The following is a 13,616-nucleotide window of genomic DNA, read 5'->3' as shown; positions in this document are numbered from 1 at the left end:
GATATTTTCCAACAAATTTCACACAAATTTTTAAGCGTATAAATTGGTTGTAATCATTAATGGTAATTATTGTTTATAATATGATAAATGAATGAGCAGAATGTTGTTCTAAAATGACTGAAAAATGCACACATAATGACAGAACACAAAAGTGAAATACAAGCTAATGAGAGTAGACATCTAGAATATGTATCTATGGTATATACACTTAATTTGTCCTTTAACTATGTATAATCCACTAAGTTAGTTACACATATCCTTGAGGTTATGAGCCAACGAAGAACACTTAAAGGCTTTCATATTACAAAGTGGTGATTAGAAGTGCCAATTATGAGTCAATAAATAAACATTCAAAATATATTTTTATAAAATACAAAAACTCGGAATGGAACTAGGCAACTCTATTTGGCCTGTATGTGTGAATGTAAAAAGTTAACAGACACTTACTCTGCGTTAGAAGTTTGAGCGGTAAGTTTGGAAGAAGATCCCCTTATGGAACATTCATTTGAAGTAGTTGATCTTCTTCGCGATGGAGATGTAGAGAAATTTAGGTGAAAAATTTCGAAATTACAAAATTTGTTTGAGTGATAAATTGAGTAAAAAACACATTATGAAAGATAACAGTACATTCAGGTATATGACTATATATGACACCTAATAAAATACCAATGAAAGGAAAATTTCACACTTAAATTACAAAAGTTCAACCACTGAGTGAAAGCTCTTATTATCTATATCTCTGTATAACATTTGATCGCAGAATTGCAATTACGTCTGTTGTATTTTTTGCTTTATTTAAATAAAAAACAATTACTACATGAGTTCTCAAATACGATTAACACTTATACATAAATATAATGAGCTGATGAACAACAACCACAAGTGAAGAATGAAATACGATGAAGTGAAAGTTCGAGGCTCCAAAATGTGAAGTACATTTACAGTGATAAAAATGTTTATATTTCATCTATTGATATGAACATTTTCATTCAAGTTTGTTTAATATAAACGTCATCCCTACTCTTCCTACTGATATCCTACTTATATAATATTAAGCATGTGATCAAACTCGCTTTTTTCAAAACTCTAAGCGTTTAATTTCTCTACTAAAAGCATGTAAGCCAGTGGCCATTCAGCTGATGTGAAATTCGTAGCAAAATAATTTCCTTTCAATAAGAAATCTTACGGCCAATGTTTAACTGCATAAATATATATGGTAGAAGCGGAGCTTTTTAAGTCCAAAAATCAATTTCGGAAGCTTAATTTGGATTCTGATATTAAAAACGAAAATTCTAGCGCAAATTTAACTACTTGGCTATTTTTATTGATATATATATATATATGTGTATATACTCCTCATTACAATGATGACGAAATGTAGGGCTTTTGGTGTAAATAATTGTAGATAAAGCTGTATAATTAAATCCATAAACTGTGTAGACATAAAAATAATCATCATTACCACAAATTTCTAAAATAATCTAATAATCTTTCTGTTTTTCTTTATTAAATTTTTGCATACATACTATAGTTCTTTATCGATAATTTCAGATAGCCTATTTCATGTAGAACGATTTTTCGCAAATTTTGGCTAACAACTTTAGATCTGTGGTATATTTCTATTAATTTACTTTCTTCTGGTTCACAAGTATGTAAGAAATACTATTGAATTGTCGGTTATGACAATCGCTTAAGGCTAACTGACCAGCCCTTAGTTCAACTGCTTATTAAAGACCAGCTTGCAACAAAATACTTACTTGGACTCGTCGAGGAAGACGGCTTCGAGAACGCGTGCCGCATAATGGAGGTTGCGTTGCAAAACGTCGTTCGAAATATCGCCAGTATTTAACAAATGCAATAAGCAGCGCAATCTGTCAAAACATAAAAATATATTAAATTTAGAGCTATAAAGTATTTAAATCTAGAAGAAAACGCTGAGTACATGCACGCTATTGATCTTTTCGTTGATGGAAATTCGGTTTCCTGGAACCGAATATTACTTATATTTATTATGCATTTAAACGTCATCACACTCACCTCACTGCCGCTTTATCGCAAGCGTCCGGTGTATCGACAGCTGGTAAGTTTTCCGTGGCCAAATCTAGGCTCGCGCATTTATCTTCACCTTCGCGTACGCCCGCACTATTAGTTTCGGCGCTCGGTGAACCCGGTGCTGGTGCTTGCATTTTGTTGGCGGTGGCTAGGCTGCTGATGGCGGCGCTGTTAAATGTATTGCTTGTGCTATTAGTGGCCGAGGTGGCGTTATTGCTGTTGCTGTTGCTGCTGTCTGCAGCGGCGGTACTGGTCAAGCCCACTGGCGTTGCTGTAAGATTGTTACGCTGGTGTTGTGCGGAGTTTCCAACGACTGGAACGTTCGGTGTGGTATTCGCAGTAAAGTTCGGTACCACTTCAATACGTCGTTCGCTGTTACTAGATCTTCTAGTATCGTTTGCGCGATTGTCTGTGTTTGTTGCCGGTGGAAAATTGCTTGGCGTTTGCTGACTCTTCCTGTCGCTGCTGTTGAGCAGTTGAGCAGCTAAGTCGGTAGCTATGCCGGCAAATGGTTGTTGTATATGCAATTGTTGCGGTGTTGGACCACCTATAGGTGTTGTTGAAGCTGTTGATGGGGATGTGAGAATGCCTTGTTGCTGTGCATCAAGCTGTATGAAGCTCTTGCGGCTATTGGAACGTCGTACAATAGTGAGAGAGCCGTGCCCTGTAAAGGAAAAACAATATTTATATTGAACAATATTTCAAAGCAATACAAATACATATATACATATTACTATTTTGAATATAATATCGCATACAACTATGGGAATTTCAAGAATATTAGCTTTGAATTGCAAGTGTAGCAAGATGGTGCACGAAAAAGCTTTAAAGCGTTAGTTCATGAACTGGTTTAACTGTAAATATTTACTAAAATGCAGTAACCAACGGTGACATCTTTATGCTCATTTAAATTGAACAATCCGCGCCGCACTTGCTCAGTTTGCTCGAGTAGGCAGAGAAGCCAACATAAACAGCTCAAACCATGCCATCACTCGAATATAACAACGCCAAAAATAAGCATGCATAAATAAGAATATTTATTTTGGCTTTAATGGCGAGACAGATCTGCATAAAGGGTTTTCGTTTTGTGTTATGTATAAAAGCTTTGCATATTCTACGCTGAGCGCGGGTGGAGACAAGAACGCAATTCGTGAATGAAGTTATAGGGTCAGCAAACTGTCAAAACTATTTAAAAGACGGCAAGTGAGAAACAATTTACAGTTTCTTCTCGCTCTCCAGCTTTAGGTATACTGATATGATGCACAATAGACCCTAGGTCGCAGTGCATACCTCATTTTCAAAATACTGATATGATACATTTGTTGCCTGGAATCGGATATAGTCTGCTCAGCAAAGTTTTGTTAGGTTTAAGGTGCTTCGTGGGCTGATACATAAGAATCTCTTGAAGCATAGTTTGAAGTTTTTGGCAACAAAAAGTGCGGCTGCTTCATTTGTCTGAGTGATATTTCCGTGATCACTTTCACGGAATCAGCCACGAAGCCAAGCCTACTTTAAAGTGTCAGGAACACAACCAAACAAATTTTTAAATGAAGAATTTTCAATTTGCTCATTTTACAATATCTATTTTTCCTCACTTCAATAAATATTCTGTGATACAAATTGAATAACCCAGCTCAATCAACGTGCCGCTATGAGACCCGCCTACAATCATGTAATGCAAACGATTGCGCGATTCCCCTTTGGGAGCAGTGCACAAATCAAACATTTCCCTTTGCACTTTGCTCTTGTTCTTTTGTTGTAAACTCCTCTTAGAGTGCTTATTTGTTTGCTTGTGCATGTGTGCGTGCATGCACACACCAATGCACAAAATCACTTACGGTCCGCCAAATTACAAGAACGCCTAAAGTGGGCGGCCCTGTTTACATTACAGCTTGTATTCTTTATTTCTTTCAGACTCTCTTTTACTGTTTATTTGCTGGCCCAAAGGAGATTTATGTTTATTTTATGCCTTTTGACTATTTGGTGTTGTTGAAATTTATGCTTTTGGAATTGTGCGCATTAGAAGAAATTTAGCGGCAGCATACCAGCCTAGTTGCGTTGATATTGCTCGATTTAATATGCGAGAGAAAAGCAGAGTATTAGGAGAAAGTACTAGACAACTTTTGTAGGGCAATTCTTTCACACATATATATTGAGCTTTGAGTCTAGCAAAGCGGGTTTATGGATATGTGTGCAAAAGCTTACAAATTATTTCATAGACATATATTTTATAGATTGAAAAATCAGTACACTCACTTCCAATTTGACCATTGATAGTCACACTCTCAACGGTGCTGCTTGTGCCACTCGCTGTTGTGGTTGTTGTGCCACTGTTTATTTCCTCACTTGTGTATAAGCCACCCGCTACTGTGCCGCTGCTTATTAATCCTGCTGAACTGCTGCCAGTGGGACTGTCTGCCTTTGAGCGTTTTTCACTTGCAACACTGCCACTTGTTGAGCCAATCGACGTTGTATTGCCGACGGTGGGTAGATCGTCTCGTTCACGCTTGGGCAAACTCTCCGGTGTGCTGGCCACTGACAATTATATAAAGTAAATTATTCAATTAATTATTACAGCATTATGGACTTTGAAAAATTATTTAAAATATTATAAAATGACAAAAAACTTATCAGGTATAACTTTAGAGGTTTTAAGGAAAATTAGATTTTTATGCAATTTTAGTAGTAGTAGTAGTCACTAGTCTAGACTTGAATTTGGTTAATTTTGAGCTTAAAATCTTTTTTAAAAATTCTCTAAATTATTTCCTACTGCCATTTGCTTAATTTCATTGCTAAAATTTACAAGCATTGCACGCGAGTAACCCCAATTGCAGCTCTACATATTACTCAAACGTGGAAGATTAAAATTATGTAAGACACAAAAGTTGTTTGCGCGTAATTTTGAATCACTGTGACTTATCCATGAGTCGCGCACCTTTCGAAGAATTGTTTATTAATTACAAGACCCATAACAAAAGTAATTAGGAACTATGCAATACGTAATCAGTAGCGATTTTAAATAAGTTGGTAAGTGATTAAACAGCGCTACGTAAACTTAACGTAAGCAGAAGTAAAAAATTGATACGAAAATTAAAAATATCTAAACATTTAACTAAATTTATACCCATATATACATATATACATAGGTACCTTGCTAGTAGCGGCATATCGTTAATTTTGATTTGCGAGCATCGACTACTTAAGACTCTTCAAGTGCTGATTTGTTGCCAAAAGATTACTATTTATTTTACGAATTCTTCGTGTATAAATAAAGGGTGACCCATATACACATACTCGTATAGCATTTGTTGTGTTGGTATATATAACTTAGAAATTATGAAATAGAGGAAGCCAACTTATTTTCTTGATAATTAGTGGAACTCTCATGCACGGTTTAACTTCTTTAATGCTCAAGTACTTGTTCGGATCTACACTTTCTTTTCTCGCGTTCTTTCCTGAATTCGCAATAACTTTCAATATAAAATAGCTTATTTTTTCTTTTCCAAAACGTTATATACACCCGTTAAGTTATCAGCGGTGGAACTGATAAAACGGTAGCCCGTTTGCAGGCAAACCATTCTTGTCAGCATTTAATACCTTTGAAGAGCATTTTAGTTTATTCTAGCAAATTCGCGAATTTACACGTATTTTTTCAACGAAATAATAAATTTTACTAACAAAGCTGTGCAAAATGAAGATTTCAGTGAAGTTTTCTATTAGCCTGCTGCTGTTGTTGTGCTGTGGCCTTTACTATGCATACGCTAGCTTCGGCGCCGAAGCTGCAGCTATCAATGCCATCGATGGCGATTGCATTTGCGGCCGTCAGTATTCGCCAGTCTGTGCCTCCGATTCGCAAACCTACAGCAACCGTTGTATGTATGAATGTGCACGCACCAAGTTGAAGGCCATGGGCCGCAGTTTGGAGCTGGTGCGTTCGGGTGTTTGTGCGGGCGAGACACGGGGTAGAAAGCATGTGGCGGTTGCAGAGCCACTTGTGGACGCCGTTGCAGATGAGGATAAGGACTTGGACTCATGCATCTGCGAGCGCAGCTTAACACCGGTTTGCGGCACAGACAATCGCACCTACAAGAACCGTTGTCTGTTCGAATGCAAGCGCTCCATATTGGCGCGAGTGGGTAAAGTATTGTCCATCCTGCGCCAGGGAGTTTGCAATTGAGTTGGATTTTGTTGCTGAATGTTGAAAATGCTTTAAGCAGTTTACTAAATAAAATTCTATAAAGAAAGCAAGTTTTGATGTTGGAGTTTTTTGAAATTTTTTCCTAAAGCAGATTTATAATATAAAAACAATAAAGCAGTATATGGAATAATGCACAATTTAAGTGTTTTTTGTGAAAAATAATATACCCAGCAAGCTGATAAACAAAGACTTCATATAGTGGTAAATACTAAAAGCAAGAAGCTTCTAGTTTGATAATAATGAAAGTTTCAAGCTTTTGCTTACGTTTCGCTGGCGTATATAAATCGGTAGATCAAATTTTCTGATATGATAAATCATTCTAATTTATTTTTGAGTTGGTTTTTCCTTTGGGTAGTAAATTACGAGGCTTATTGAAATATATTATCATTGAGAATAGCGTTTAGAAGAGAGCATTTTGCGCAAAAATTACTCTCTCCAAGTGATTGTAGCATACTTATAGGCTCAATTTCAGAATTGAAAGCGAAAATCATTGTAAAATATCTGTCGTTGATCTTCGTATTATAAAATTTATTTACTAAGTTGGACCATTTTTTATAATAGAATTAGATTTTTCAAAATTTTACGAGGCACAAAAATTTGGTGATCATATCTACTTTTAGAGGCCTACGCCGTGATCGGTGAAACTCCTCTGATACATAAAATTAAACATTTTCTGAGAAATCATATATTATATTCTATTATATTATCGGTCAATGGTCATTTCGTAATTTATTTGCTTGATTACCCGTGTAATTATTGTCTAACCGGCTGGCCAGACTGCTGCATACGTAAAATGTTTGTATATGATTTCGGAGGCAACTTTGTTATTATTGGCGTTTTCATCAATTTATTTAGTTGGTATATTAAAGTGTTATCGCTGCGCTGGCTGATACGTTAAATGATAACACGAAAACTGATAATATTCTATTACTTATATATATGTATCCACACCTATGTATGCATACATACAAATCGAACCAACAATGAGTAATGTTCATAGAAAAACAATCTATATCATTTATCACATTTATTATTCGAAAACAATAGCGTTACTTTGGCTTAGCATAAACAATAAAGTCTTATTATAATCGTCACTCCCCGCATGGTCCGGAGCGCAGGAACTCCAGACTACGTCCTCTACGCTCCTCGCCGCGACGCACGCAATCGTACATGCAACGATTCGGATAGGTTACCAAATTAGCGGCGCAGACTGGCTCAAAGTGGCGTGGACATATGCAGTCGAGTCCCTCCTCGTTATCAGAAGCGACTTCAGCTGCTGCAGCTTCGGTCAGTGCGGCAAACAATACGATGGCCAGCAGGAAAGACGCAATGTAACACATGAATTTCATTGTTTGCATATTTAATCTGTACTTCGTGTGTGTTTATGTGTTTTTTTTTTAATTATGTGTAGTTAGTGGCTTGATCGCAACTGGTGGTTACTTCCATAGAGTACTACGCGCAAGTGCTTTCGGCAGACAACTGAACTGCGTGGCTTGTGTGGAAAAGAGTTTTGTAGATAAAAACTGAAACAGCTGTAGTGTTTTCTTATCTCTTGAATAAATAATGTGTCGGCCAACGAATCGAATTGTTTTGTGGTAAACTTAGCTAAGCCGAAAGCTTGATCTTTAAAAACTAATTGTAGCTAGCGAAAATAGTTCGCTTAGCGCTCAAATGTGATTTTTCGTCAAGACGCTATTAAAAACTAAAGTTAAAGTAGTTAATAGCAACTTGTGCAAATACCAAAGCGAAAGCAAATGTTTATGTCTGAATTATTATGTTAATGAACAACTGAACAAATTTAGTATATACCATAAAAATACAAGCAAACTAAAAAGTAGTATCTGGAAAGTAGTTAACCACGCAATATTATTATTTATAACTATTTTATTGGTTTAAGAATAAATATGTTCAGAAAGATGTTGTTTTTTCTAATACAAAACAAGAAAAAACGTTAACTCCGGCTGCATCGAAGCTAAAATATTATTCACACGTGAATTTCTTATAGTAACAGTAGTAGTAGTAGTATAACAAAATCTGAAAAGGATAGTACTTTCTAGCCACGTTGTTTGATGTTAACAACCTACAAGTCGAATCAAGACTATTTAATAAAGAAAAAATATATTTTATGAAGATCTTCATTTTAAGTTTTATCGATCAGCTTGTATGACAGCTATATCCCATAGTCATCTGACACAGGCGATTCCGACAAATGCGAAACGTTTTGAGGACAAAAGGACGTTTGTAAATTTTCAAAGCGATATCTCAAAACTGAGTTCACGTACAAGTATATACAGACAGACGAACATATCATGCAGACAGAGAGGCATGACTAAATCGCTTCAGCTAGTCACGCTGATCATTCATATACTCATATATGCTCTCCCCTCCGGGTATTACAAATTCCGTGGCACACTTAATATACCCCTTTCAGGGTATACGTTTGTCTACCCCAATGTTAATATATATTTGAAATCATCAATATTGAATTTTGGTTATCTGTCTCACACAAGATGTGCTTGTGATTACTCAGCTTAAACTCTTAAACACGCTTATCGCTTTTAACTTGACTTACTGACCCAGAACTCACCACGATTTCATAAAATAATATATAAAATATATAGAAATAGTATAACATTAATGTACTGGTGTAAACCTGTAGGTCGGTTACCCCTTTAATTCGGTCTTTTCTATTATTCAAATAACCACATTGTGCAAAAGCGGGTTTCAGACATTTATTTAAGTGATATAAGCCAAGTAGAAATTATAAAATTAAAATTCAAATATTACTAGCAATGTCCCCGATGTACTAGAGTCAAACCGACGTTGGCCTTTTGATGGCATTCGAAATTACAATCGTTGGCGTATGTGTGTCCGTCGCTTCCGCAGACAGGCAGGTAATTGTAATAACAGATGCAGTGTGTTGCTTCATTCGACACTGTGAGGCAGAGTGCCAGCGTCGGCAGGAATAACATGAATAAGTTGAAAATTTTCATTTTATTCTTTAACTGGAAAAGGTAAAAATTTTTTAGATTATTTCAACTGTGCTTTGATTTGAATTCTGAAAGTATTTTTGTCCGGCGGTGCTATTTGTAGGCAGATACAGTATATTTGAAGAACAAATTAGATGATCTGAAACTCAACTTAAGTACATAAATAAAGCGAGATTATTTGTACGAGTTTATATATTGCGATTTCGCTGGAAAAACCTACTGTAACCACTGAGGTTTAGTAAAAAATTAAGTGGCTTGCATACACAGCAAATTGCTAGAAAATAATGATTAATAAGTAATTAAAAGTAAAGTCGACGCTTACAAATTAGAACCTGCATTAATTACATAATTGATTAAGCCGTCTATTTTAGAACTAATATCTTAGCTTTGAAAATTATCGTAATTATCTTTATTTTTTACTGAGAATATATCGTTTTTTTATTTTTAACAGGTTAAATATAAATAATAAAATTGTAGTGCATCTTTATGTTTTTTTGTTGCATCTATTTTTGATTTAATGTATACATGCATAGATATATGTTTAATTGAATATGAACAATGATATGTATTGTACCGGAGTTTTCGCTTTAAAAAAGAATTTCATTGTAGTTTTTTGAGATAAATGTAACCAATTTTTCTGCTTTTACATTTACAAATAAACTTCTAGAAACTAAAATTTTTCAGACATTAGAACTTTAAAAACAAAGTGGTTCTAATTTGTGAGCTTCGACTGTAATTATAATATGTTAAAAATTCCCTAACGATGTTTACATTTACTAATTTTTATTTTTGTTTAGAAAACAATTTAGCCGATTAGAAACACTCCGCTGCATATAATTATTTTTGGAGTTGAAGGATGATACTTCGTAATTTTTATCTTAGTAATTGTTGGCATTGAGTTTTTCCATTTGCCTTTGCATGCGGGCGCGTACTAATCAGTTGATTATACCTTAGCTTTGAAGAATTAAGAATTGATTAGAGCACCAAGCAAATAAAATAGATTTCGCATCACTGAGTGACTTATTTATGACAGTTAGTGTTTTATTAATAATTACAACATCATTATATATAATCATTATTCAAATGAAAAGTGTGCACATTTTAGCATGCTCCGTTATGCGTTTTTCTTAATCCGCCACGAGATCTTTGATTGCACTGTAAGTCACAGTCGTTGCTATAAGTTCGGCCATCGCTTCCGCAGACAGGAGCGTAGTTGTAAGGACACGCGCAGACCTGTCCGTTCGTTGATGTGAAGCACATCGTCAACGCGAGGCAAAGCAACACAAAAATATTTAATAACTGCATTGCTCTCGGCTACTTGTTATAGGTAATAAAAATGACACGACTAGTTGAATGTTACACTTGCTTATGGCTTTCCTGCGACTGTGAAAACATTTATGTTTGGTGTGTGGCATTTATAGAGTTTGCTAGTTTAGTCGCACAAATTGATGATCTATAGTCAATGAGCGAAAGCTTAAATGCAACTTTTAGCATTTTTATTGCGAATTGCATGTTAGACTAAAATACGAGGGCGGCTGCATAGAATCGCCTTGCCAGTAAGAAAATATGTAAAAAAAAAATAAAAATAAAAATATCTTGCTTTCGTACACAGTCTCTTCGTTCACTGATTTCTGATAGTGACCAAAACCTTTCAAAGCTGCTTTATCGTTGAGTTAAATATTTTAAAAGTTAAATAATACCATACTTTATTTTATTAAAAAAGAAATATTGCAGATTGAATTATTGAACTCTTAACTTCAGTTTTTGATAGGTTTCATGAAAGCTCACCACAATATTTTTTTTTCACAACCCACATGTATATATAAGTTCAATTAAGTATTTATAAAACTGCCCTTGTAGAAAAACTAGTTATTGCTAAGGCTTCTAAGAATTCATTTACATTTCAGATACTGTGTATATGTGATTGCAATTGAAAAGAGATACGTTGCTCATCGATAATCTTTTTATATTTCTTAGTCTGGAAATACTTGTGTTCTGTGTGAACCAGCCAAGTGATGAATTTGCCATTGAGCTAAAATGGTTTTATTCCCAAATATGTGCTAAGACTAGGGTTGCGAATTTTTTAATTAAAAAATCTGGGATTAAAAATTAAATTTTTATTTTTTAATTCCGATGTTGGGACTTATTCTTAATTATATGCCTAAGATTAAAATTTTTCTTTATTATTTTTCAATCCGGTAGTTGGGATTAAAAATTAAAAATATAAAAATTAAAAATAAATTTTTAATCCGGTTTTCGGGTTTCACATTTATTTTTAAGTTTTTAACCCGCTATGTGGAATGAAAGTTTTTTTAATCCCGTATTTGGATTACAAAATACAAATGTTAATTCAATTATTTTTTTAATGGATTATTTGCAATCCTGATTAAGACCATTGAAGCCTCAAGTTAAATTATATGTAACCATTTTTTAGCCGGGAATTTCCGACATTCCGTTAGTAATTTTGCATTGAGCTGTTTATTCAATTGCAATAGGTTTAGTGAGTAATTAAAGGAACATTAATCTTAATTTACGTTACACTTTATTAAAATTCACAAATCACTTAGTTGCTATTCTGATTTGTAGCTGTAATGATTAAAGTTTGAATAATTTGAAAAGTTTTATGCCAAAAGCTCATAACAACTGGTCTAAAGACCAAAGCTTTTAATACAAAGTTTCATATAGTTTATTGGAGCTTTTTTTAGCAAGCACTAAGTTCTAATTAGGGCTAGTTCGCAGCCATTATTCGCTCGAGAACATAGTGAACATAGTGCAAAATAGTGCGAATAAAGCAACGATTCATTCTAAACAAATAAATTGTTTCTAAAAGGTATGAGTGCTTTCAAATGCTTTGAACTGCTGCCAGAAATAATTCTAAAATTTATTCTAAAGTATAAAAACATTGTAAGCTATATGATTTCAGCACCCCCCACTGACGTTTTGTTGCATTAGTCACTTGAATGTTTATGTTTGTAATTTTGTAATTGGCTTAAGCAAACTTTTTGAAATACAAATAAACTTCTGTTCTCCAGCGGTGCTATACTTGTAGTACCTACTACACTTATTTGTTGGCAAGTTGGTGTGCTTTTATTATTTACACCTTGTGATGAATGACTTTTTCTCTTGAAAGTGTCAACACAAGGGGCACATAGTTGTAAACAAGAAACAACAACACTTATCATATACCACACAAACGCCACTTGACGCCACTTAGTTTAGTATCGAATATTTATGCACCGTGGGGGTTTAAGAGTCTCTAATTAAGTATGCAAATTGTGGGAATTGACGATACGAAAAATGAATAAAGAGGATGTTATAATTAAAACAGAAATAATATTAAAAGCAACCTTTAGTACGCTTATTCTTCAAATGAATTCGCACTGGAGCGTTAAGGGCGGAACGATGTGGTATGCCTGTGGAAAGTATTTGTGCTGCAATATTTAAGAGGTAATGCTAATAAATATGTGTAATTTCATTTAGATAAATATACTTGCTTTGATGAAAATACTTAAATATACTTACTTTGATTGAAAGTTCAAACTCAACAGAAACTGAATTGTTGAGTGAGAAAATAGTTTGCCATTAGAACTTCTGTTTTTATGTTTTCACCTTTACAACTATAATGCAGTATAATGTATAAATATATAATTTGTATATAATTATATTGCCGAGTATATGTGTCCAGCGCAGACAACAACGTGTAATTCTAAGGTTTTGTTGAATTTATCTTTTTAATAAAAGAAGAATTGCCCACTGATTGAGCAATTTAGTTGCTAAAAGTCTAATCTAAGCTTTTACAAATATTAAGTAAGCGTGTTTCTCTTACAAATCAGTGACTGGCTAAACCTACAGGTGACAACATTGAATAAATTCACGCGTTAAAGCTGACAATGAGATTTGCGGTCCATTTCGCTCTAATTCTCCTTATTTTGACTTTGGTTACAAAATGTGCTGCTATAAATTGTCAGCCCTGCAAAATCCAGGAAGCAAGAAGGAAACACGCTGAGGATGTGCAGAGGAATGAAGAACTAGTTAGAAGTAGCACCGCAATGCCAACAATTCACATTTGAACGAAAATAAGAAACGTAAAGAAAAGCCTGCAATGGGTTCAAGTAAAAGATTATGGCAAAATTAATAATGTAAGAGCAATATTTTCTGCAGTGAAAATAAAGTAGAATGTATTACGCAAAAAACTGAAATACCACTTTTAATTGAACATTGAAAACAATGAGTTCACATTCCAAATGGGTCACTAAGTAAATATTTAAACTCATATGAGTTTGATATAAGCTTAAAGAACCACTTAGCAGTGCTGTAATTAAAACGCCGCACACGTCCACTATTTACATACATACAAGTACATAGTACTCGGTCGC

At 34.5% G+C, this 13,616-nt stretch overlaps 2 protein-coding genes across 7 annotated transcripts in view; one reads left to right on the top strand and one right to left on the bottom strand.

Moving 5' to 3' along the window:
* The window catches only part of Pde1c (Phosphodiesterase 1c), a 153,067-nt gene that overhangs the window by 31,067 nt on the left and 108,384 nt on the right, over window positions 1-13,616 (bottom strand). For 5 of the 6 annotated variants that reach the window (XM_036369378.2, XM_070107136.1, XM_036369377.2 and 2 more), the window contains 3 exons: window positions 4,309-4,587; window positions 2,038-2,716; window positions 1,758-1,871 (listed from right to left, as the gene is read on the bottom strand). In XM_036369378.2, the coding sequence (XP_036225271.2) occupies window positions 1,758-1,871; window positions 2,038-2,716; window positions 4,309-4,587 (1,072 nt within the window). Of the gene's footprint in view, window positions 1-447; window positions 523-1,757; window positions 1,872-2,037; window positions 2,717-4,308; window positions 4,588-13,616 lie in introns of all 6 variants that reach the window. The other variant, XM_036369379.2, reaches the window with a different exon arrangement.
* On the top strand, window positions 5,646-6,387 carry LOC106623096 (double-headed protease inhibitor, submandibular gland). Its single transcript, XM_014242483.3, has one exon. The coding sequence runs from the start codon at window positions 5,744-5,746 to the stop codon at window positions 6,227-6,229; it is 486 nt and encodes a 161-aa protein (XP_014097958.2). The 5' UTR covers window positions 5,646-5,743; the 3' UTR covers window positions 6,230-6,387.

Source organism: Bactrocera oleae, chromosome 3, assembly GCF_042242935.1.
Source record: "Bactrocera oleae isolate idBacOlea1 chromosome 3, idBacOlea1, whole genome shotgun sequence".
Classification (NCBI taxonomy): Eukaryota; Metazoa; Arthropoda; class Insecta; order Diptera; family Tephritidae; genus Bactrocera; species Bactrocera oleae.
Note: the sequence above shows the minus strand (reverse complement) of the source record. Positions and strands in the feature narration are given on the sequence as shown.

Bases quoted from the DNA above. Each gene is read 5' to 3' on its own strand.
- LOC106623096 (XM_014242483.3), top strand. From the start codon at position 5,744: ATGAAGATTTCAGTGAAGTTTTCTATTAGCCTGCTGCTGTTGTTGTGC.